This window comes from Tympanuchus pallidicinctus, unplaced genomic scaffold, assembly GCF_026119805.1.
Source record: "Tympanuchus pallidicinctus isolate F22 unplaced genomic scaffold, pur_lepc_1.0 scaffold31, whole genome shotgun sequence".
NCBI lineage: Eukaryota > Metazoa > Chordata > Aves > Galliformes > Phasianidae > Tympanuchus > Tympanuchus pallidicinctus.
Window position 1 is genome coordinate 1,699,404 of NW_026294749.1, and position 26,414 is coordinate 1,725,817.

The following is a 26,414-nucleotide window of genomic DNA, read 5'->3' on the forward strand; positions in this document are numbered from 1 at the left end:
ACTGCTGATTTGCTTAATTGTGTCCCTGTTGGAATAACTTCAGTGGTATAATTTTTTTTAATTAATTGGGCAGAGTTATAAGCATAACAGTTTTTAATTTTACCATTGCATTTGGCAGAACAAAGGTATATTCACTGACACAAGGAGTTACACTTGAGAAAAGCTAGCAACTACTTGTACAAAATACCTCTATTCCCAAAGTGAACCTTAAAAGCAGGGCTGTTGTATGAGATCCCCTGCAGTTCTTGGAGTGAGTGTTAAAGTGCATGCCTGCTACCTGCAAAGATGCACGCAAGCTTTTGAAATGGGTTCTCTGGTACCTACTTGCTTCCAGGAGAGGGAGGAGGAGTGAGGCAAACAGGATCCAAAATGTACAGTTGCAGAGCTGTCACGTCTGACTGATTGGCACTTCCATGTGCTGGCTGACTGCTCCCTCTACGAGAGAGTCTGGATAGATAGAAGGTGGCAGAACAGGAGGGAGACAGCCACAAGCTGTCAGGAGCTTGCTAAGGTGGTTCTGTGGAGAAATTGTGCAGCTGAAAAATCCTTTTGGTTTGAAGTGGTTTGATAGCCAGTAGAAGAAAGAAGGAATTGTTAAAAATAGTAGGATAAAAATTGTATCTTGCTTTTAAAAGCACGGTAGAGGTGTGAATGCTGTGAAGGTCATGCATATTTGCCTGCTGGCTTTCTGGTATTCTAATCTCCAGTCTGCCTGTTGGCCTTAAGTAGTACGCTGTATTTCCTAAAACAGAAAGGAATGATCAAACTTCCTGATAGGAAATTCCATGTTTGTGGGTAGGTAAAAGTAAGATAACTGCATAGGGTTATTTCAGGCTAGAAGAATTGGTGGGAAAAGCTAATGTAGTAAATGCAGTAACTTTGGTGCCTTGTATTTAAAGAACAATTTCCATTAGGTAATAAGCATAGGAAGTTATTTGTGTGCAGGATATTACCCTTGTGTGTGGAAGGACAAATGTGCTTGTTGTAACAAAGCATTACCTGGAGGTAAGATAGTAAGAACCTAAACTTGGGTTTATCTAAGCCTGAATGAGCTGAATCCCTTCTAATGAAAGTTTTAAAGCAAAAATAGTTGTAGCTGTTTCTTAAGATAAAATTAAATACAGAGCATGAGGACAGGAGGAAGTGTGCTCTTCCCCATGCTTCTGCATGGGCATGCTTCTTTAACAAAAAGCATGAACTTTTTTTGTTCCCTTTCAGTTAACGCTGGCAGATACTTTAGTCAGAGATACTTAGTAGCATTATTAAAGCCAAAGTGGTCAGGAAAACTACTTTTTGTTCAGGAGTGTCTCCTTCTGGGTTTGTAGTGCACTTCAGGTGTTGTATCATCCTACTGATACTAATAGCGCGTCTGTCTGGATTCCAGGATTTCCTTTGGCATGTTTAACCCAGCAATTATCTCCATTAGACACAGTGTCTGCATGTTAGTAGCAGTTCAGTCAAAGAATTGCTTAGAGCTTTGCTGTTACACTGCTAGCCCGTGTAATAGGCAGCTGGCACTCCGGGTTGAGTGTATTCCAGACACAAAAGGGAGATACTGCTGTAGTGTAAATTGCTTAGAGCTGTTGATCATAACTTATGGCAGATGTTAACCAAATCAGCAATAGTTCTAAGTATAGGGAAAGCATTTCTGCTGTGACTGTCTTCTTTTAACAGCACCAACATTTAAAGAAATTAGTATTTTTCTCAATAAATTAACGTCACCAACTTTCATATATTTTAGTGCATGTTTTGGAAGTCATAAATGTGAGAAATCTTTTAGGGATTTCTCTGTTTTCTAATTTCTAGGGAGAATTTTTCATTTAAAATTGACGTGCTCTTTAATAGCAATAATTTTGCACTATAAGCTAAAAGATCAGAAAGCCTCACTTTGTGGTTGGAAATGGTCGTAATGAATTTTGATGAACAACTTGGGTATTAAGAGCAACTGGAGAAGGACTTACTATTGAGTAATCCCAGTATTGCCAGCTGTGTTATATAACTTACAACATTTTTTTTCTTCTCTTTCTTCAAAATAATTTCATGGTGGTAGTGAGTACAGTGCATGCCGTACTCCCTGGTGTTTTGTTCTTGTTATTTTCAGACCTGCTTTCTTTCTGTGAAAAGATTAAAGAAAGAAAACAAAAAAGGCTGTAAATTACTCCAAAAAAGAGCATAGTATTAGTAAATTTCTGAATCTTCATCTCCTCTCAAAGAATGCTTTAAAGCTTCCTACGCCTGGATTTCATGTGAGAATTTAGAGCAAAGTGTTTCTCTGGCAAATTAAATTATGATAATTTGTTGTACTTAGTCTTCAAATTACCTTATTCAAACTGGAACAGTAGAGTTTTTTGTTGATAACAAAAGCTACAAAGACTGATGGCGAACAAAGATATATGTGAAATGAGTAATTGACCTTTTTAACCTTCTTCTCAGCTTCCAAAGGAACTGTCTTCTGAAGCATTTGACAAGACCATTTTAAGAGCACTAAATCAGGGTTTTCAGAAGAGGGAAGAACGAAGGCATGCTGATCTTGAGCCCATAATCAGGTGAGTATTCTATGTGAAATGCATTATTTGAAGAGGGATCAAACTAGGTGACTGCTAGGCACAGTGGAAATTCTGTTGGGTAAATGACGTTTTTGAAGAGAATGGAAAGGCAGTAATGAAATTGATAGTCTGGTCTCTTATTCTTGAAATTGAGACTCTGTTCTCAGACTTTAATGGCGTGGTCTTCTGAAAGGAGTAATCATGCAGTCACAGAAATATTTGTCCTGGGCTGTACTGTGTAGCAATGATTGCTGATTCAGGGAGGAGCAACTTATCTCCATTATGTTACTAAATATATTTAGAAATATTAAGAACAGTAACTCAGAGTTTCTGATTTTAAGTCAGGGCAGAATGACACAGAACAGCATTTGTAAAAGAATAAACAGTGGTAATGAGGCATATGCATAAAATAAAATACAATTCACACATTTATAAGAAAAAAGCCAGTATCTCAAGACCTGCTGTCTATAGTCCTTGCTGGGATGAGGGACGTGTTGTTCAAATCCTGTAACTCAGAAAAACAATATAAATTTGAGTGTACCTCCCTTGTTCTTCTTGCATTTGTTATAAATCTTGTTAGGTTTGTTTTCTGTTAGGGTTATTCAACCTTATTCACAATAACTTAAATGATTTATTAGGTTAGGCAGACTGCCTCTTGAATACGTGTTGAAGTAATCAAGTACTTCTTTTCAAGCTCCTGCTCTAAATACTGCAGATATTTGGGTGTGAGCTTCTCACATCGTTGGATTTTGTCTCAATAGCTTATCTTTAGGAGATACAGAGCTGCTGTGTCCCTCCAAATTTTCTTTATTTTGTTCTCTATTATTTGTCATTTATTGGCTCAATTTTGACTAATAAACGTTCAGTTTTTAAATGAACAAACTGCTTTTAAATAGAATAGGATTTATATTTTAAATAGAAAGGATTTATCTACAATAGAAAAAGGCTGTAAAACAGTAGGATAATTGCAAACCCCACAGATTGTTTGAGGATACCCTGTGAACATATCCAACTATGTGGTAGTATGGAGTTGTCATTACTGTTTATAAACTAAGTTGTGGCCATGCTGGAATACAGTCTGAATAATCTTTTAACAGTGGCATCACTGTGTAAAGTTTTTGCTTTCTTACAATTTTAGTTGAGCATAAATGTGTATTTGGGGGTCTTAATTATGCACCTGATTGGCCAAAAATATAGACACGTAGGTCGCTCCGAAAGTGATGCCTCCTGTTTATTTCCATAGAAACTGCAACAGCTATAAGGAGTGCAATAACGCTGTTAGAACTAATTTTCAGCTACAAAACACTGTTTTTCAACACAGTTGCCACTGTTAACTGTGCCTTTTTGCCAGCTGTGAACAAGAGCCTTCATGCTATCCTCATAAAAATCTGCATAGCTGTCTAGAAAGTATCTTGTCTTTCACATCACTGTCACCACTGCTGAAATGCACCACCCACCACCTCACTGTGCTCACATCTACTCTCTGGTCCCTATAAATGTTCAGTGAGCACTGATGATAGTCGGTGGGTGCCTTCTTTTCCATGTGGAGGAATTCAGTGACACACCTATACTGCATACACACTTCCATGTCAGATGCCATTCTGTCAGACTGCCCTTCTGCTGCCATCTGTCACATGGCTATGACACGCCATGGCATATTGGCAGGAAGGTTTGAATTGGCATGGCTTAAATTCACACACTTTTTAATTTAAAACATCCATCATACCAATCTCTTGCATTGGCTGGACTCCAGTATCACACTAGCGCTGAACACCAAAGCTCTAAAGTAGCCCTTAGGTTTCTGTACACACAGTGTGCAAGTTTGCAAGTTCAATTTAGCCTTTTTGTGAAGTGTCAGATTCGCTCTGCAGTGGTACTGTAGTATTTTTCTATTCTTCCAATGGAACATTGCTTACGTTGTAACAAACTCTCCCTTAAATTTCAGGCAGCTATTTTCAAATACATCACAAGCTTTTCTGCAGAATCAGAGAGTATACAACTTCTTCCAATCAATTTCATCAGAATCTTTGCACACTCACAGTAAGGAAAACTTCAATATTTTTTTATATAATGAAATGTCTATTAAAAGCGATTCTTCCTTTCATGCCTATATTTTTTTAATTACTTATTCATGTTGTGTTGTATTCTGCTGGGTATAGTTGAACTTGTTGTCAGTGAGTAGATTTTTCAGGAGATACATTAGACATTGGGAATGTGCTGTGAACCATCAGCTTCTGTTCTTTACTTTCTGTCTCCAGCGTACCACCATACTGCCAGAATAGCTAATAATGTCCATCTGTTTGGGACTTTATCCTTAAAAGGAATCTTAAAAGTGCCAGGCTTCCCTGATCTGATTCCATTTCAGCAGTAGGGCCAGTGGAATTGAAGAGAAATGCAGCCAAGTATTTTTGACTCTTCAAAAAATTTAGTTAAAACTTCATGACATCAAAGGAAAAGGAGACTTCTCTTCATGTTTGTTTTGTTGTTGTTTTTTCATTAAAGCTACTACAATCTTTGTGAATCCTGTGAAAATGAATGAAGCAGTTGTATACTTTGGAACAAAAGTCCTGAACTGACACCAAAAAAATCAAATCTGTTATTTATTTCATTTCTTTTGTAAATGAAGGGTTTGTTTTGGTATTTAAACTAAGATTTGGCTTGGTTACATAGTATGTAAGTAATGAGATGGCCCTGACTTGGGAGCGTATGGAATATTTGTCAGAGCACTTGTACCACAGGTACTTCCTTGGTGGATCTCTCGCTTGTGTGTTCAAGGTTGTGCAACCCAAGCTTCGCTTCTCTGTATGGCTGCCTTAAGATGGGGCCTTTGTTTCTCTTGAGTCTTTTCTTCTTTCAGTGCATGTTGACTTAACTGTGACAGTTAAGGCATTGAGTGTGAGACCGTTGCCTCAGAAGTTGCAGATCTTCATACAGAACTGTGTAACTGAGAGTTTTCAAACAGTCTGCTTGTTAATGCTGGAAAGAAAATAGAGGGATGGCAGCTGACACAAATTTGATACGATTTGTGTGATGTATCAGATGTATTCTTTCCATGATCAGATAGAGCTCTGTGATTACAGGAGAAGCTGTAGATGTCAGTTTGTGATTTTGTTGCTGATTTTAGTAACACTTAAGACTTTTTATATGTCAGTTTCATAAACAAGTTAAGCAAATGAGGGCCACGATGGTTGCGAAACTGGCTGGAATTCACTGCTGTGAAAAATTCTGGCAACCCTTTGTTAATGAGAATCTGCATAGGGAGGAAAAATTCCAAGCTCTGGGAAGATTTGCGTTAATGATGGGCACACGTGATGTGCGTATTTTAGTCTGCAGGCCACATCTGGGTGGGAAGTTATAAATGTACTGTTGTGTGTGATTGTAGTTTTCAATGGCCTTGGTGAATTGTTGAAACAATCTGAGGAAGATTCAGTGCTGAGTTCCATCTTAACTGCGTTATTGCAGGGTGTTGGTGGTTGGTGCAGAGGTTTCTGCAGAAAGTTTGTGAGGATCTGTCGCGTCTGCAATGCACGGCAGATAGAAGAGATGGGGAGCTTGTTCAGCAGAAAGGGGAGAAGACTTCAAGTGGGCTCAATTTGCCCAGGTTAGAATTAGGGGTAGGCAAGACTCTGGTGATTACTGGAAGCATCCATGGCAGTGAGTCACGCATAAGAGTCAGTAGGTCAGGGTTAAGAACAGCATCAGAGAGGCACGTGGCCAGGCACGGCGTGGCTGCAGCATTCCCCAGGCACAGGCCTGAGCTTGAATGCAGTTCATGAGCCAAGGGATGAAAGCCCTGGATGAGGGATCTCCCAGCAGTCTCACCCAAAATTACAGAAGTGCGTTGTGTCAGGGCTGCTCCTGAGCAGGTGAAGTCCTCAGGAGGGTAGGGGAAGAGATTGTAAAGCCCATTGGTGTGATTCAGGGCCCCAGTATTGAGTTAGATATTAAGGAAAACTTTAATGAAGACAAATAGTGTGATAAATGTATAATTATTCTTTGATTTTTTCAATTGAAAAGGGGGACTGGGTGACTCGTGTGAGATAATTCACTATCATGTTTTCTGTGGTGCAGCATAATAGCTGCTCTACTAAGACAAAAGCACTCATTTTCCACTTGATCAGAATTGCCACAGTTAAGCAACTCATGAATTTCCTTTATTGCTGGCCACTGTTTTCAAAGCTTACGTATTTGGGAATCCTGCAATCCTGCTAAGTTCTGACAATTGCAGTTTAGGCCATAGTAGCATATTTTGAATACAGTAACTGTCAGGGGAGATGGAGGAAGCATATTTTTAAGAAAAATCTCATTCCACTTGTCAAATTGAATGTGGAGAATTAATTGGCAGACAAAGCAGCTGTGGCTTAAGTTGGTCTTCAATTGCTAGTAGCAAGGATAAAATATCTTCTCATGGAAGTGCAAAAATATTCACTTGCTGAAGTACTCAAGTGTTGTAGGAATGATTATAAATTAAAAAAAAAAAAAAAAGTGGAATAAATTCTCTGTTCAGTGGAGGATCTGTATACCATAAATAATAGTTGGAATCTCACACTGAATAAAACATTCTGTAAGTGTAATTATGTATGCTGTCATGGTTCCATTAAGGAGGGAATCAATTAGCTCCCCCTCGTTCATAACATTAGTTATTTTCGACGCTTCCTTAGGCTGGCATAAACTTTTAATCCCAGCAGACTTCATTAGGATATGATCTCTTGGGCTTAGTATGTTCAGTTCAGACAGTACTCAGGAGGATCTTCCTAACTTTTCAGGCTCCTGAACAGCAGCTTGCAGATATTTTTTTCTTACACTGGTTTGGAACTTTTTGAGAAGAGCAGACTTCTAGAGTTAGATGCATTGCTGAGCTTAGTTCTCTTTCAGAGTGTGGTTGTGGTATTTTTGCAACAAAACTGTAAATATTATTGCCATTTCTTTTCATCGTCCCATCTGGCATAAAAAGGCAAAAATAATAAATTGAGACCGTGATAAGGGCACTAGAAAACTTTACCTTGAATTAGGTTTCCTTTGGCACATGAATGATTTAACAGTGGGGGAGTGTGACTCATTGCCTCAAACTACAGTAACTACAGTAAGGCTCCTGCCATTTACAACTGTAACAGGACATTTTATTTATTTACTTATTAATAAAAAATCTGAACTGCAATGCAATGCCAGTATTCTTAAAACTATAATCACAACCCAAAGCTTTTAAAATTGCACCATAGCTTTAAAATTGTTCTGCACGCTGTTTTTTAGAGGAAAAGCATCTCTTCTTGGAGGTCTTCCACTTTGAAGCAGATGATGTCAAAATTGTTGCCACGTGCAAACCAGTAACTTCAGTCATCCGTTTCTGTAGCTTCCAGTTCAGTACAAGCATTCAGGAACTTTCTAGTTGTTCAAGATCTATAAAGTTACTACGTGAACTTTATTCTCTGCAGGTAACTTACAACCCTCTTTGAAGACGGTTAAAGCACCAGAACACTTCAAGGAGGACAGTTCAGAAGCTTCAAGTCAGGAGGAAGGTAGTTGTGTACTCAAAGGTGGTTTTTCTCTGAGCAATTTTACCACACTCAGTTCTGTAAATTGTGCAGTTGACTGATTCCTTCGTTTGTACAGAGCTGAGAGGCTTGGACTAAATGTGCTGGGTAAATGAAGAATCTTTGCCTACTTGGAGCAGTTTCCTTAGGGAGTTGCTAATGATCCAAATAGTGGGATTGTTTGTAGACAGCGTGGAGACAGAAGTTGGCAGCTCTATCAAATGAGAAAGAAACACTTTACGATATACATGAGCTGTGTTTGTAGCTTCTCCTGTTGTTACCTGTTATTTGGTTATTTGGGTTACAAACTGAGTGCAGCGATTTATTTTGCTATAAATGTGTCAAATTTGTCTAGCTTCTAGTTTCACTCGAAAGGATGTTGATGTTTTCCTCTTATTTTTAGCCTGTGCTGCATTTATACTCTGGCCAGTTAGTAAGGACTTCAACCACTTGGATCTGCAATGAACTTTGGTTATATTGGAAGCTGGTGTTTCCCAAACACCTCAAAAACCACTAGCAGCTTAGTGGCTGGTCAGCAATTTCATTCTGAAATGGATGTCAGACCAGTTTTGCACTGTTTTGAGCAGTAGACAAGTATGATCTTCTGGTAGGTGGAAATAGGTGCTGACAGGTGAGCATAGGCACATACACTGGATTTCACAGGACGACAGCACTCGTACCCTCTTGCACATTACTAAGCTTGCAGTTGACTTTGAGTGCTGTCAGTAATCCACATACACAGTCAGACAGGTTTTTCTTATTTTAAAAATTATTACTATGCTCTTTGTTAGAGTTCAGAATACACTTAAATAAATGTATAGTATATTTGGAAATAGCTCAAATAATGCTTTTATATACTGTACTTAAAAGGAATCCGTTCAATTGATGAAGGAATAAACGCAGTTCAGAGCTCCTTTGGGGCCGTTTGTGTGAAGTGCTGTCAGGAGTTTAAAAACCAGAGTATTTTTTTCAGATCATAATTTTTACTTCTGTGTTGTATACGGAGGAGTTCAGGCAAAATGATGGCTACCAAGAAGGCTGGTTGCAGTTGAGAAAAGTTGCCTTTGTTAAAGTTTAGCCATTGTTTTCAACAAATAGGCAGGCCTTGTATCCAAGTTTCTTGTTTGAGGCAGGATCTCTCCGTTTCTCGTTATTTGTAAAGCTTTACTTGCACAGTGAAATTTATGAGGGTAATAATGCAATACTTCTGTGTAAGATTTATCTTTATTAGCTCTTGAGAATATGTCAATAACACGAAGTTTAGAGATTAATTCTGGCAGTCCAGAAAAAATTATAGAACTCTATACTTTTCTGACTGAATTAATTTATCTTCATCCCTTCATACTGGCTGATATTTACACATGCAGTCCTTATGCTAAAAAACAGAGGTGAGCAAAATTATAACTCCTATTTTTCTGTTTTATTCTTCTGTGAAATTGAAGGTAAAGAATGCAGATTCTACTGTGTACAAATTGATCTGTCTTTTATGTAACACCTGCCAAACTGAGCACTATAAACTAAGTCTAGTGTGTTTAATAGAGATGTCTTACACCAAATTTCTGGTGGCGATGGAAAGATGAATCTGCTGGATTGATCTAGAAGAAGAAATAGGGATTGCTGTTGGAATCATGTGTTTTGCCTTTTTTTTTTCTTCCAGATGTAATGCAACACGCAGCAGTCCACAAGAAACATAATGGAAAAAGTCCTGTTGCCAAGTAGGTACTAGGATGTGATGTGTCTACTATGTTTCTGAGCTTCCATTGTTTAGGGATTTCCTCCTAAATTAAAGCTTGCTTGATTGGGTGCTATTGGTTAATGTAATCTGTATTAGAAAGGTATATGTAACATAGAGTTCTCTGTTACAAAGTCTCCTCAAAATATAAAATAAACTATTTCTAAATCTGCAAGTGTAGGTCGTTTGGTCATTGTTCTTTTCCAAACTTTCAGAATTCATGAATTTCTGAATTTGTTGTTTTCTTTTTTGAAGTGAGTAACATAAATTTTAATTTTATGCATTTTTCTCCCATGCATCCTCGCATGCATTTTTATATGAAAATTTCCGTACCTGTTGGTTCTCCTCTTGTCTTCTGTAGTTTTTCTATGGCCTTCCATGAGAAGGCAGTCCATCCTTTCCCTTGTGTAGCAGCTAAAACGTATGTGCTTCACTGTTCTGCATCCACTGTAAATGGAAGTGCTTCTTAACTGCGTTAAGTCATAGGCTTCATGCACTGGAAAGCACATCTGATGTGAATTCACTTCTTAATGTATCTCATCCAGAAACTTTGGAGGTGTTTGCACATGGTTGTGCAATGTTTTAACTGTATTAAGAGACAAATGGTTACAGTTTTTGCTATGGTTGACAGTCTTATCCTGTGTTTCACTGTTATTTTATCTGTAAGATGTATTTACCTCAGGAGAGAAAAATTTACCTGGGATTAAAATAATTACTGTATAACAATAGCACAACAGAGTGCTGGGTGAGAAGAAGAAAGAAGCAGACTATTTTAATAGTGTTTGTTGTGGTAGAACAAGGGGAAATGGTTTCAAACTAAACGAGGAAAAATTTAGATTGGATGTAAGAAAGTTTTTGACACTATGGGCAGTGAGGCAACAGAACAGGTTGCTCAGAGAAATGATGAAAGCCCCATCTTTTGGGATACTCAGGGTCAGGCTGGACGTGGCTCTGAGCAGCCTGATCCTGCTGTAGGTGTCCCTTCTTGTTGCAGTGGAGGTGGACTAGATGGCCTTTAAGTGTCCCTTCCAACTTGAATGATTCTATTATTTGATACCTGTGACAACATAGGTGTTTTTCTGTTCTGGTTTGCTTTTATTTAATCCTCCTAGTTACTCTAAACTTCCATGTGCCCAAAAGGAGAATGTGACCTTTAGAAAATTTTTGATTATACTGCTGGATAGAAATTCTGTTATGAAGTAGTGAAGTGTTCAGTTCAATCTTGTTATCATGCAGTTATAACTGTAAGAATAAAGATTTTTTTTTCCTTATTCTGTTTGTAGTAAAATATAGTGAAGCTGACTGTAGTTCAGGATCTGTCTTTCAGATGAGGCTTTGGTTAGAAGAATTTTGATAGAGTGAGACAGACATTTCCACAAACCTCTGTGATAGGAAATATACTCTTAAACAGAAAATAATAGCTGGTGAGAAGTGTTGACTACTGGACTACTTAAAGGTCTAATTCTCCCCTGTTCACTTCGAGATAATTTCCACACTGTGTATGTCTATTTTTGATATTAGCATGGCGGCCTTATTCTCAGAAGCATCCAGAAGTTTACTTAAGGGAATGAAATTGAACAATAAGCAACTCACTAGTCTTGCAGCTCATATGTAATGATGTAAATTTGGCAGCAGCTTCACCTACCTCCATTTGGCAGAAGTTTAAGTGACCTTGCTCATGTCTCTACAGTCATGGAATGGCATCTGTATTTAGGGACCTCCTTGGGTTCTTACTCTTTGTCTAAGCTATTTTTTTAAATATTTTATTGTACATCTGTAAGTAGCAAAGCACTTCTTTCCAGAAGCGTGTGGTAAGTAGCTGCTGCAACTTCGATGTGACGTCTGCTTTGGAGTGATCTTGGTTTGTGCCACTGTGGGAACTGAGTGGCATTGCACATCGCAGTAATTTTGATGTACCTTGACGACAGCTCTGAATTAGAAGAGCTTTACATTTCCAACATGAGCATTTAGATAACAGTTTTAAAGCATTAACTCATTTTTCCTTTTTTTTTTTTTTTTTAATCCAGTGAGTAGCAGGGCATATTTTTGAATAGTAGATGAAAAGTTTGTAGGTCCTTGTGCCCTACTGATGCTGTGAGAACCCTGAACAGTTCCTCCAGCAGTCTTCATTGAGAAGTGCTCTCGGAGCTGGTTAAAAGTTGCTATTGGCTGGCAGCTCTAAGGGGAACTTCAGTGAAAGGCCTAATAAGGCTCAAAGGAAATGCCAAATGCAACTCCCATTTCCCAGCACTACTCAAAGCTAACAATGTTCAAGGTAAAAATACAAAACAAGAGGATTATTTTGAAACTCAAATAAACAGCTGCAGCATGATCTGTAAGTAGCCCTTCTTCTCTTATATGTCTTACGAATTCTGAAACAGTGATTGTAAAGTAATTCCAGCTTTGTTGTTAATAATACGGAAGAAGGAGAATAAATTCAGGATACATTTCTCTGCAAAATTTCTCCACATCATGTATGACAAAAGCAGGCAAAAAGAAGTGCAGAGATGTCCATGCCAGTTCTCTCAAGTGCTGTTTTCTTTAGATTGTGGTGTTCTGAATTTTTGCATCAAATTAAAGTCAAAGAAGAATTCCACGTATGTTCAGATCATTACTGTAACTGAAGTGCTCAACAACTCCTATACAACAACTCCTATAAAGATGTAACTTACATCTTTAAAATCTCTGGAATTTCTAGCATTTTTGAAAACAAAATACCTCTGATTCCCAACATGTTACAAAAATGCCTACATTGGTTAAAAAAAAGTTTGAGTGTTTGCTCATCTTGGCATAACTTGTTTTTTCATTTCAGCAGCACTAGCAGTGCAAAGTGTTCTTCACTGGATAGCCTTAACATACAGCACTCTGAGCAAAATGGGGTAATGGACTGGAGAAGGAAAACCTGTATTGTCCAGCAGCACCCAGAGCACTGTACAAACATACTTGACCAGGTGTGTTGTTTTTTTTGTCTGAAGCAGTGTTTGCAAAGTGAGGAGGTGACTCGGAATTGAGGAGGCTGTTTGCTGCATAAGGTTGCATGTAGTTTTCAAAGATGCAGAAGATAGGAAAGTTGCTTGTGACTTACTGTGGTTAGAAAATGCCTCGTAATTCTTACTTACCACTGTCTTGTTAAATAAACAGCTTTTACTTGGGCTTATAGCTAAAGTAGCACAATGGGATGTATGTGATCAGAAAAGTCTGATGTTCATTTCTGATTAGACATCCTCTTGTTATCTGGTTGTCGTCAGAGAGAATTTCAGAAGTTCTAAGGAGTTTGTGTTATTGCAAGCAACAAACTTGAAGCTATGTTAACTAAACTATATGCATCCAAGTATAGTGGAGAAGAATAATTGCTTATAAGTAAGATGGTAATACTGAAATTGAGGAACGGAATATTGCTCAGCGTTACATCTGGAAAACCTTTAATGTTAGAATTCCTTAGTAATTACTTAATATTGCTTTTATTCTATGTGCAGACCTTGGCTATTAAATATTGTGTGGGGAGCTGCAACCAAAACCAAACCAACCAAAACCTTGTGTCACAAACTACGTTGATGAACTAAGATTTGCTTTCACAGGTGAAATGGTAGACACCATGAAAACTTGACATTTGCACGTTTGAGGCAAGGAAAATGTGATATACTGTACCAGGAAAAGCTACTTCCCATTTTGAAGAATTGCACATACAGCATAGATAGACATTTTGTGGTCGTAATTTGTATTCCTGTACCAAATAGGAGATATTACCAGCAGCTACTAATAGTATACTTGCAGAAAAATGCAGATGTTGTAATTTTTCTAGTATGTTTGTAGGTGATATTTTGCAGAGTTTAGTTTAGCAGCAATCAAGGCTGAGCACTGGTTTTGACAAGATCTAAAAATAACTTGCTGCTATTTAAAAATAATTTGCCACATGGGTTCCCTCTCCTCCCAGTTAGATAATTCCAGTTGAATCAAAAGGTTCTCTATCTGTTTAAACCTTATCAACTCTGATGAGACAACTTCTTTTCATGGAAGAAGTTGTTAAGGGATATTTGATTAAAAGTGTTGGTTTTTATCCTCAAAAGGAAAGACCTGGAGCTTACTCACAGCAGTAGTTTCATTGATATCTTCTGAAAAACTGGAAGTGGTGATTTGCTGAGTCCCTGCTGATCATAGTGTAAATGAAGATAATTTACATAATTCTGACGGCCTGATTGCACTATGCAAATAGTTGTTTGTGTGACTGCAGTGCCTGTGAGCACACACATTGTGACTCACAGACCTTTAAGTCTAGCAAGTATTTTTTGTTAGGTTTTTTGTGGAAGAAGTTCTGTCTTTTGACTGACATCCTTGTGTTTCCTGTCTAGCATACAGGGGAAAAACGGAGCTTATCTGCAGTAAGCAAGAAGAAGGGAAAGCCACAGCTGGAAAAGTAGGTTTCCAACGTAACCAGTAATTGAGGAACAAAGTGTAATGCATTCACTCTGATAAACAGAGTGGATAGTCAATTAGATGCTTTGTTTTTTAGTTGGTGAAAGAATAGCTGGCATGTCGCGAGGCTGGTCTGTATAGAATTCCTTCTTGTGTGTTTTGAAAAGAAGTAGCATAAAAAATAGAATGTAATTCTATGCATTCATTTCCTAAAATACCACTTGTCATTTAGTGAACAGACAAAGAAGTAGGTTCTTAACTGATACAGAATTGCCTCTTTTTCTCCCTGGTATTTATTATTAAGTTTGAAAGTGTAAAGCTGTGCAGAAAACACTGAAAATCGAGGAAGGTTTGCCAGCAGCCTTTAACATTACTCAGTGGGTGGTAATGTGGTGAAATATTTTATTGAAGATAATTTGTGCATTAGAGGGCTTTGGAATTTCTTGAACAATCCTGCATCATGAAAAAGTTTGTCTTATTTAATACTCTGCCTGATGCCAATTGGACTTGTTGTCATTCTGATATTCTGTAACCAGATGCTTTTATGCTAGTCTAGAGTATTGCTCCATTACTTTTGTCATCCTTCAGGGAAGAGTTTAAAATCAGCTGCACCCTTCTTCTTTCCCCCCCCCCCCCCCCCCTTTTTTTTTGTTTTTTTTGAGTGTGTTTTCTTTCAGATCTTCATTCAAAGTGCTTAGTAACACTGCTGGCATTACAGTGCCTGGTGTATCACTAGTAACCTTTACCTGTTTATTATCTGCGTTTCTCGTTATCCCTATTAAATATGTTTGTAGCCTGGAATTACTGCCTTTGTTTACATTTGATTTTCCTACATAGTTGTTTATTTGTGCAATGCATTTGGAAATAAACAAACATGAGAATTATTTACGTAGGGAGAAAGCAAAGAAGGCTGAGTGCCGGCTGAATAACAGGACAAATGGAGTTAGAGTTGCAGCATCACAGCACATCCGTGCAGGGACAGCAAAAGGTAAGGTGCTCCCTCCTGAGCTGATTGAACAATTCAGCTTTGCTCGTTCATTTGTGTTGGGCTACTTCTGTATGAAACTGAGCAGTCTGAGCGAGTGGAGGCCCAGTGCCATGTCATCAGTGATCTCTTTGCAGCTCAGTGGTTCTTTCTTTTGAGGAGTTGGCCCGTGAGGAGCTTTGCAAAAACTGTCTTGTGTGAAATTTTGTTGAACTATAGTGTGTAAAGCAGGCGACTACTGAGCTACCACACAGAGCTGTGCGTGCTGCCCAAACAGGGTTTTCGAGTTTAGGTAATCCAGCAAAAGCCAGAGTCTAGAACAGGACTTCTGTATGTCAGTGAGGGATGAACAACACAAATGTCATCTTGTCTTGTTCAATTGAGCATCCAAGCTTTATTACCAATTATCAAAAGGCTGCGTTACCCATCAACTTTGCTGGCCTGATGTTTGTGCAACCTCATCTCTCTTATACTCAATAGTCACAACAGAAAATTGATAAAGACTGTGCCTTTTGTATACCATCTAATAAGCTGATGTGTTGAAGGCATCTTACGAAGTGCCTTGTCTGGCTCTTGTTTCTGCTTGGGGTGCAGTCTTTAACAAGTTTTCATACTTTATCACCACTTCTCAACTTGAGAGTTGCAGGTAGATTGCACACTGAATTACTGTCGTGTGCTTTATGAGCAGTTTTTGTCATCTAAAAACAGTGTTAAAATCTGACTGAAACTAAGAATTCACTGTTAACAAGGTTAGTAAAAACAACATAATTTGAGAAAGTAGGTAAGAAATCTACAAGTAGAAAATTAAATGTACAGGACAGCTCTCTGTGTGCATGTCTGATTGGTTGCTGTTCTTGTCATGTAAAGCACACTGAGTGTTTACGACCTGATACATTTCAGAGGCTGTGTAATTTTGTGGGATACACTGGGCAGCTAAAAAGGAGTGTTTTGCCTTAAGAGTTCAGTCCACCTGCAACACACTGACCTACAGATGTGAAACTGCCTGCTTGATAGGAATGGCTACTTAAGGCCACTGCAAGAGGAAACTGCAACCCACAATTACTGGAAGCAATTCAGTCCTCAGGAATTAGCTTTCTACCTGTCTTTGTATGCAAACATCAAAGTGTCATCTGATACAACCTATGGAGAGGTGGTCGGGGGGAAGCGGGGAGCAGGGGGAGGAAATAACCTTGCAGTCTGAATCTCTGCCTGGCTTTATATCTGGAGACATTGTTTGAAATGTCCTATTTTGAGTCAATAGCTCTTAACTCTTTTTTTCTTCCATTTTCGCTTTCTGTTTTTAGCTTGTCAGTCATTTCTTAGTTACTTACAACTTTGAAGACTTTGTGACTGGGACTTTAAGCTTTTTCTTTTTGGTGATAGGAGGTTGGCATGACTGTTCCACATTATATTAGAAATTCAATACCCTTGTTAACGTAACAAGTGTAGGTTTAATCCAGGAAAATGGTTGCAAGAATCAAAAATGAAAACTTTACGGCAACTTTGTAGTAGTTTAACCTAAGCTGTTACATTTGCAACTGTAATAATAAATTAACAATTTATTTTCTTGCTATTACTAATAATACAAATAAATCCTAGTGTTCTTTTTTTGTCCTGAAGTTTTTTTAGCTGAGTTTTTTGGGCAGTGGGATTTGCTTGACACTAGCATCTGGCCTGCAGACTGTGAGAGCATGCTTCACCTCTTGCTGTGTCTTGCTGCTTCACCTCTGAGGCAGAACTCAAAAGCCAAAGCGTTCTGGCTTATGTACTGGACTTTGATAATAGTTTCTAAACCCGCTCTGAAATGCAGTTTCCAGCAAATGAGTTTCCCATGATTCCTTTTGAAATCCAGAAGGTGCAATTTTACACAAAAATACTTATTTTTGTTTTTAGATCTGAATTTGGACACTGGATCTGGTCACGATACGTGTGGAGAAACATCATCTGAAAGTTACAGTTCTCCTTCTAGTCCACGACATGATGGGAGGGAAAGCTTTGACAGTGAAGAAGAAAAAGACAGAGGTTGGATTTTTGGAGAGTGTGCATGAACCTTGTATAGTCCTTGATTAATCTCTTTCTTGTATTAATTTTAATTAGTTTCTCATTTTATTAGATGATGTTTTACTTAATAAGTTTTGTGACTGTATGGATTGAGGGCTTCTAGCAAGTAGCAGAAGCTGTTTGAGTTTTAGATCACTATGTAGAGCTATGTTGTACATGATATCCCATTTTTCTGACTTTGGCAGTGTCTTGAGAAATTGCAGCAGTACAGCAAAGAACGTTACATATAAAGTTCTAAAACTACGCCAGCGTGTCTGAGAGGTCTTTCTCTTTGTATTGACTGTTTAATTTATCACTCCTTCCAAGTTTGAGCAAGCTTTATCAACATCTTTCTAGGTAGATACAAATTCCTAATTTGGCCTGTTTGCTGCTGTGCACATTTGCAGATATACCCAAGTCAAAGACACAGCTAGCTGAAACCAGGGCGCTAGCCAGGCATTTTGATTTAGATGAATGATAGAGATTGACCTAGCTTGGTCTGGATGACTGAAAGCAATCTCAAAGTTAGTCTAATTCAGAAAGACACGATTATCTTTTATGTCCTCAAATTCAATAAGTTTTACATGGGTAAGTTAGTCCAGGGTGAGACTTACTATAGTTTCAGATTCATTCTTCTGACTGACAAACGCTGCTTTCTCCACAGACACGGACAGCAATTCTGAGGACTCTGGAAATCAAAATGCAGCCAGGTTCACAGGCTACAGTGCTGTCAGCTCCTCAAACATGAACAAATCGTCTGCTCAGATCTCTTCAGCGACTAACGAAAACGGAAGCCTTTCGGAAGATCCTTTGAATGCCAAGTTTCAACACATCTCCTTCATGCCTGCCTTACACTGTGTGATGCACAGCACTGCCCAAAAGCCTGAAGCGGTCGTCCCGCCCCCCATATCCGCAGATGGGAAGACGATGGGAATGCTCGTTACCACGCCTGTTGCTGTCTCACCGGTGAGAGAGTCCGCAAATTCACCTCCTGGTGGAATGGGCCCAGTGACTTCTGGCGAGCCTGAGAAACGCCTCGAGCTGATGGCTTCCCCTTTGCCAGTCCCATCCACTTTTCTCCCGCATTCTGTCCAGCCTGGTAGCCCTGCTTTGCATTTGGCAATACACAGATTGAAAATGCCCTCTCCACAGGGATCGTCGGAAAGTTGCACGGTTAATGGACCACAGCAGCCAACAGGAAACTTAAGCATTGGATCACCAAATACTGCCTTTATCCCAGTCCACAATCCAGGTAGTTTCCCAGGATCCCCAGTTCCTACTACAGATCCCATCACAAAACCCGCATCCCAGGTGGTAGGACTGAATCAAATGGTGCCTCACATTGAGGGAAACCCAGGAGCAATCCCTCAGCCTACCAATCTGAAGGTAGTTCTTCCAGCAGCTGGTCTCTCCACAGCAGCACCGCCACCTCCACCAGCTTCGTACGCTTTGCCAGGCAGTCCTCATGCTACCAGCGTGTTGCCCAACCAGAACACAAACGTGCTGAACACTGTAGCAGCCTCCTCACCACCTCAGTCAGCTGGTTTAGGTGTTGGTCAGATCCAGTCGTCCGTTCCTCCTGCAATTCCTACGCACACGCCAGGCCCTGCCCCTAGCCCGAGCCCCGCTTTAACACACAGCACTGCACAGAGCGACAGCACATCCTACATAAACGCTGTTGGAAATAACAACACTAACGGGACAATGTTACCTCCACAGCAGCTGGGATCTGGTCCTTGTGGTTCTTGTGGACGCAGGTGTAGCTGTGGGACCAATGGAAGCCTTCAGATTAATAGCTATTTTTATCATAACCCACTTCATGGACAAGTCTACAGAGTTCCATCTTTCTTCACTCTGCCATCACTTTGCAATGGCAGCTACCTCAATCAAGCACATCAAAGCAATGGAACGCAACTTCCTTTCTTCCTGCCTCAGTCTCCGTATGCAAACGGGCTTATGCATGACCCAGTAATGGGGAGCCAAGCCAACTATGGTATGCAGCAGATGGCAGGATTTGGGAGGTTCTATCCCGTATATCCAGCACCTAACGTAGTTGCCAACACAAATGGGTCAGGACCCAAGAAGAATGGGAACGTTTCATGTTACAATTGTGGTGTAAGTGGACACTATGCGCAGGACTGTAAGCAGTCATCCATGGAGGCCAGTCAACAAGGTAATCATGATAACTCCCAGCGGACTTGCTTTTGAGTTTAGCAGTTCCTCTTTACCTAACTGAATGTGCTGTTTCTGGTCTTGCAGAAAGGTGTGCGTGCGTGTGTATGTTTTGTGTAAATGGTTGTGCATTAGTGACCTGCTCTAAAGCTTCAAAGTATCTTATCTCTGCTTGAAATTTCTGTAGAACAGCGCAAGGCAAAAGGATTCACAGCGCGAAGCAGAAAATGAGCATGATTCAGAGCTGGGAACTCCAACTCTATCTGTTCTAAATTGTCGTTCTTTTCGCTCATTTGTTTTTGGTATTACGTTTGAGGTTTGCATGTCGTTTCAATTTTTCCATTTCTCGTCAGTGTTTTCTAGAGAGAAATCATTGGCAAAAAGCAGAGAAAATATAGAAGAATTCAAAAAAAATGAACTGGCCATTAAATAATTTAACTTTTCTGAAGCTTACCTTTGCACAACCAGCCATCCTCTATGCCCCATCATGAAATACACAAATGAAATATGCTTGAACTTCTCAGGCAAGTTACAGCAAAAAGGCAGAAACCAATTGGAATTAGAAGCCGAAGGAATGGCTGCAGTCCTGCGTGCCGTTTCTTCCTCCATGCAAAAACAAACAAACAAAAAACCCAGGAAACTCAGCGTTCAGATGGAATGTAAACTATTTCTGATTCTTGGCCTGTGTCCATTCTGACTTGACTTGTCTGGTCAGACAGGAACAGGAAAGAATAGCCATGATGGGGTCTCCTTCTCTTTGTATTTTTCCAACAGAGGTAAAAATCTGGTATCTGCTGTCTATCTATTTTTTTAAACCGATGCTTTTAGTGAGCGGTTGAAAGGAAATAGTGTAAGATCTTAGGACCTACTTTAAATGGACTGGAGGATGATAGTGCCTTTTGAAGAGCATGTCCATTTTGATACCTTGTAGTGGTTTTGTAATCCATTTTAATTGTAAGCAGTGACTTAGTAGTTCTCTTTCCTGTTTTAGGCACTTACAGACTGAGATACGCACCTCCCCCTCCCCCTTCCAATGATACCTTGGATTCTGCAGACTGAAACAAGTAAACATTGCCTACTTAAACTGAAGCTTGGGGAATTGGGGGAAGGTGTGTGTGGGAGGTGGGGGGTGGTCTTGTGTTTTGGGACATTCCCAGTTTTATATTCTTTTGGAATTTTTCATTGCTTGTCGCACCTCTTCCGTACACGAGAAGAAAGCTGAGTCCCTGGTCTCCTCCTGGTTCTACAAAAGGCTTGCGTAGTGCATGTAATTCAGACACACAGCCAAACAATCAGAAAGAGCATTCGAACCATGCTTTTGCACTGAAGACTTGAGACATGTGCAATGTTTACTGCATCTAAAAAAAAAGTCTCTGACCTCTGACATCACTGATGGAGCAGCCATATGGTGAAAGAAGAAAGTTGGTCATGTTCCCCACCACAATCTTCTTCCTCCCCTTCCCTGTTCTCTTTATGCTGCTGTTTCGTTTTCTTTTCCCTGTTTGTCCACGTGGATTTGTTGGGCTTGCATGAGTGTTTAGCGCAGTTCGTACAGACCCTGCCCGTACTCCAAATTAACGCTCGTGAATTGAGGGGAGATGCTCAGACGTGCTGTTAGGAGGGCCCAAAGGAACACGCCATTCTGGACGTGTGCTGTAGCTGGCAGTAGTACATATACGCAGCTCTTGAGAGTCCCAGATAAATCACAATACGTAGAGCAGGAAGTGACTGAAGCTGTGTGGACTTGAACAGATTTTTAAAGGTAAACAAGCTTAAATTAACAGGTTTTTCTCCCTTTGTAGCTTTTTAGCCTGTATGTTCGGCAAAAAAAGGTGAAAAGCTGGTATGAATGTTGTACTCAGTGTGTTTGCATTTGTAATGAAAGCTGACGGCAATTTTTTCCTTTTCTAAAGCTATTCTACATCGTGTCAACACAGAACGAACATTACTTGATCGAATATTTTTTTTCCTAAACTATTAGTTTATCCTAAACTATTAGACAGTGTTGCATTGTACTTAGAATGTAAATGTTTTCTTTCAGACTGAACAAAAGCTATGGTTTTTACAAAATAGTCAGGTATTAGCATTAGGACCTGTCTACCAAATAGCAAAGTCACTATTTTATAACAATCTACCACTATGCGTAATTACGGTATAATGTGAAAGACTGAAATGAGTGTTAAGATGGTATTAATCATGTCAGTATCATGAGTAAGTAAGTTTAATGCTGCTGTATTTTTTATTTTATTTTTAAAAGCCAATATATGTACTAAATTGCTTCCAGGTAATATTTGATTTCCTGAAGTGCACTGAGGTTATCTGGAAGATGAGTGTATTTTTTGACTGCTGCATTCAACACCGATGAACAACTACCACTGTATATCCATAGGGTTTGGCATTCCTCACAGTTCATGGCAGAAACCTTTTTTCTTAATCTAAGAGTTGATGTCCAGTAGAGGGACGAGATAAAAATCAATCTTTGGTTCAGCCGTCTCATAAATTGCTAAACAAACAAGAAACTTGAAGAAAAAAGCTTGATGATTACATTTCTTCATAGGTAGCATTTATATTTATAGCACCAGTGTACATTTTGGAACTTTTTTCTCGGAGGGGGGGCTGGGAGGGAGGTAGATGAAAGCTTTAATTTAAAAAAAAAAAAAAAAAAAAAAAAAAAAAGTTTAAGTAGTAAATGAAAATTATTTTGATTAAAATTTTTATTTGATCTGGGTATTTTTGGACCACTTGAAACGAATGAACTGCGTTTGAGTTGAAGTGAGGGTGTTAAACCACCAATGGACTTGTATTGTGAATTACCTGCCAGTTGTACTTTATGGAACTTATTTTATGATTTAAAATACTGTACTGTAAATAGGAGGTATGTTACCTTCTCTTTATTTGTATGTTTACCATATACTTTGATATTTGAAATGTACTGGAAAGGTCACTTATATTTCTAGAAGAGATTGGATTTTATGCAACCTTTTTCCTTGACTTAACAGCAATAAAAAAAGAAAAAAAGTACCTGCGTGCAAGTACTGTCCTTTATCACTGAGAACAACAAAATGAAAGCCCTAGGCTGCCTCCAGTAGAGGGATGGGGTTGTTCAGTGTTTCTGGCAAGCTACCATTTTGGTTGGAATCTGTCACTTCTGAGATGAAGCTGACTGTGTCTGACTGAAGGTCGGAGCAGGCCTGTGACTGCAGTCAGGGTGCTGTGCCCTGCTCTGAGCCCCAAGGTAGATGGATCTCTTAGGAGATGGAGGATGGCCTTCTGTGATGGGTCCGGGACGCTGAGCAAAGCTTTTCTAGATCACTTATGTCTGTGTTTGATTTTGATGGCTCTTGGAGTAGAGGTGAGATGCAATTTAAACATACTTTTTTTTTTTTCATTTGGTAAGTTTTGAATCCGTTGTGCTCCTCAGTATAACGTGTGCATGAACTGGAAACTTCCAGCTGCTAAAACAGATGGAAGGGCATGGGGAAATACTGGGGCTAGAGAAGTGACTTAGGGATGTGTGGATTACAGCTGAGTGGTCAGAATTTAATACCAGAATGTTTTCTGGTAGTTCTGAAAGACAGGAGGGTAGCAATTGCTCTCACTTTCTCTCTGCTTTGTAGCTCTCAATTCCTAGTGCTTAGCAGCAGGTTACCTACGGAGCTGAGGACCACAGGCTGTCATGATCTTTATCTCAGCTTACTCCCCTATTTCACAAGAAACCAACTAACGTGGGAGGGCTCAAAGTTGCCATGAACCCAACCTTTTTTTCTCAGGCAACTTGCATGATGATAGTGGGTGTTTAAAGCAGGCATCATGCAAACACTCAGTTTCTTCGAGGATCTTTATTCCCTCCCATAAGTGTGTGTGCCTGTCCAAGGAATTTGGGGTCACCGTATTACTTTGAAAGCGAAATCTGCTGCTTATCGTTCCATCAGAGATAGCAATAGGGATAACACCATCCGTTTATGCTGCAAGCAATCCTAACTGTAATGGATCTTGCTTGCATCTATCAATTAAAACATCTAAAAATGCTTACCCTCTGGCACGGCCAGTACTATAAAATGCCCCATTATTCTGCTGCTTGCTTTGCTGGGGCCTAACAATTCTAACAGCTCTCCTCTTTGGTTGCTGTGCCTCATATCTAGGCAATCTGGTTTTAACTGTCTGCTTTTGAAGAGAGATTCTTCTGGGCGGCTGAGAACGCGCTGAGTGCCATGCAGTCACATGAGGCAATCCCACCAGCTGGTTGGCCCCAGCTGCTGTGCCAGCTGCCCAGGAGCGACTCCTAATGCTGCATTGCTGCTGGTTTGTACTGCCTGATGCAGTAATACTGCAGATGCAAATGCACTGCTTGGTTCCCAAAACTGGAATTCAAAGTGAGCCGTGAGTTTGACATGGGCAGAACTGCAAAATGGGAGTGTAAGGGAGAGCGTTGATGCACGTGGCTTGCTTACGAGTGAGGAGATGATCTAGTTTAGACACTAGGGTGACAATGATGACCTAACGCCTAGATCTTGACTGAGGTGTAGGAGCTTTCACTCAGGGAAAAAAAGAAAGGCATGTGCATGGTGCCAAGGCAGATGGAAAAGCAAAAGGCCCAAAAATGTGTTCTGAGAGCTGGGCCAGTGCCAGATTGGTTGTAGAGAAGTGTAGAGAAGCACCGTTGTGATTTGTTTGTCTCCTCATGCCTGCTTCTAGAGGGGCACTGAGCTGCGCCTCCTGCGGCTGCTCCCCTGAAATACGGTTGTGTGAATTCTACACACACAAAAACACAGCTCTGGGCAATTGTACTTCCTGATCAGGGCTGGTAATTAACAGCACGTCCTTTCTTCAGCAGTTAGCAGTAGCAGATATTTAGGAAGAAAGTCTTTTTAGCGAGAGAGAGAGCAGTGATAGTTGCTGCATATCTGTGTGCTAGCAGAATGAAATGGATCTCCTTGATTCGTCTTTGCAATAGGTGGCAGCATAACTCCAGCAGCTGGATATCATGGTGCTTCTATCTGAGACACCCTGCAAGGCACTTCAGTTTCGCTTGGTTTTAACGCTTTCATGCCACGAAAATGACCTTGTTTGGGGGATTTCTTTGACTAGTGATTTTTGATACATTAGTTTCTTTAGTTACCTCGTGTTTAGGTATGTTCTACCATGAAGAAGATAATCGTCTCTTGAAGAATGTGTGCTAAATGTGTATCTGAAATAGTTGCCTGTTTTACTACTAAGACTAGATCTCATAGGGAATATTGAACATGTGGACAACTGCAGCCAAATGTGAACGTGATACCTCAAGAACTATGGACAGTTAGAAATGGCTTTAGATATTGCTATCCTTATAGCGAGGAATGCTTTCTGAAATCCACATGGCTTGTGAACAGACCCAAGGGGTTATCTTTCAGGATATGAGGATCCACGATGTAGGGTTTAACGTTAGGTGACACACTTGCCTTAGGCCCAGGAACATGCTGACCAACAGATGGAGCTTAATAAAGTCACAGTTGTTAATGCTTATACGTGCTCCCTGGCTAGAGCAAAGGGTTGCTGTTGTATGAACTGGGCAATAAAACCATCTATAAAACTATACTGTGAAAATAGTTTAAGTCAGTAAACTGATAGAGTAACTGTTTCTTAACAGTTCTTTTTTCTATTGACCACTGAAGTACATTGTTTTCTTGAGGTACAGGGTGTTACTGAACGAGTCAAAGTTAACTCATAAAATTGATATGATTGGTGAAAAATGAGGATTGCTGCTTTAAAAACTTACTTTCCATTCACATTTGATTTTAAAATACTTGTTAGAGACTCCTTAGGGGGGAAGATAGTACTTTGCATAACAAAACATCATCTGCATAAGCAAATATTATGCTTACTTTAAGCAGTCTTATTTTACACCACTGGTAATTTGAAAGTTGAACAATGGTGCTTTCAACAGATGTGGGTTTTTTTCTTGTTTTGACTGACACGAGGTTGTGAAGCTGTGCGTAGAGCAGTCAGTAAGACGTGTAAAGTTGTGTCGCTATCAAAACACCCTTTTCCTTTCTCTGAAGCTCTTTTGCAGGACGCACGCAGGCCCCAGCACGAGAGCGGGCAGCTGAGCAGCAGCAAGGCTTCGGGTGGAAACCTCTCGGGACTTGAGCAGCTCCTTGCTACCCAGCTCTGCTCTGAGGTGCACGCTGACAATGATTTCCAGGTATTTCAAAGTGTGTGTGCAAATCGGGAAGCCTTGGCCTCTGTCGCTGGATGAAATAAAGATTTTGAATGAAAACAGCAGAAATGTGTGAGGAGGGGAGGGAAAGCTGCAGCAAAGAGTACCATGGGGCACTGGGTTAGGCTTAAGGTGAAACAATTTCACACTGCACTGAATTTCTGAGCTCACATCCAGCTCGTAGCACAGAACAGCAACTAAGAGATTGCATCTATATGGGACAAAGGCAAATGAACTGTGTGCTGGAGCACAGCACAGCTGGCCGTCTCATGCACCTAATGGGAAGTTGGAGCCTCCTGCAACCTACCTGTGATTCTAACAATGCATTTAAAAAGGTGTAACATTCATGATTATTCTTAAAGCTATCCAGGGCTGTCAGCTAGCGAATGCACCCTGTATGGCGTTGTCTTTCTTTGCTGTGCTTTTCATTTTTAATTTAAATGCTAGCCTTTTTTTTTCTCTCTCTTGCTTGTGCCCTGATTATCCTTTCAACATTTCCTTTACGTGCCTGCTGGAAACGAGTACCTAATGGAGGCCATTTGAAATACTGTAGTCTGCGGTGTGCAAACTCTCAGATGACACTGCAGAAAACTCATTAATCCAAATTAAAATAACCAGTGCAAAGGGGTGGCTGCTTCCACATGTGACTGTGCCAGGACTCATCACTGCAAAAAAATGGGAGCCTTGACTTACGCCACTTTGAAGCCATCACTTTTTTCTTCCCCTTCAAAGAAAGATCTCTTATTTCTTGCAGCTTCTCAGGTGGAGGATGCAAAGAATGGGAAGTTAATCAAGAGGC

The 26,414-nt window shown here is 39.9% G+C and overlaps 1 protein-coding gene across 3 annotated transcripts in view; it reads left to right on the forward strand.

The window, feature by feature from the left end:
- The window catches only part of ZCCHC2 (zinc finger CCHC-type containing 2), a 44,758-nt gene extending 19,083 nt beyond the window's left edge, over positions 1-25,675 (forward strand). The window contains exons 5-15 of one of the 3 annotated variants that reach the window (XM_052697606.1): positions 2,434-2,546; positions 4,492-4,586; positions 7,979-8,062; positions 9,735-9,792; positions 12,622-12,760; positions 14,159-14,223; positions 15,116-15,210; positions 17,101-17,229; positions 17,912-19,420; positions 20,411-20,483; positions 25,458-25,675. In XM_052697606.1, coding sequence (XP_052553566.1) covers positions 2,434-2,546; positions 4,492-4,586; positions 7,979-8,062; positions 9,735-9,792; positions 12,622-12,760; positions 14,159-14,223; positions 15,116-15,210; positions 17,101-17,229; positions 17,912-19,420; positions 20,411-20,478 — 2,355 coding nt within the window. In that variant the 3' untranslated portion in view covers positions 20,479-20,483; positions 25,458-25,675. Of the gene's footprint in view, positions 1-2,433; positions 2,547-4,491; positions 4,587-7,978; positions 8,063-9,734; positions 9,793-12,621; positions 12,761-14,158; positions 14,224-15,115; positions 15,211-17,100; positions 17,230-17,911; positions 19,421-20,410; positions 20,504-25,457 lie in introns of those variants that run through there. The other 2 variants (XM_052697605.1, XM_052697607.1) reach the window with 2 other exon arrangements.
- The last annotated feature ends 739 nt before the right edge of the window (positions 25,676-26,414 follow it).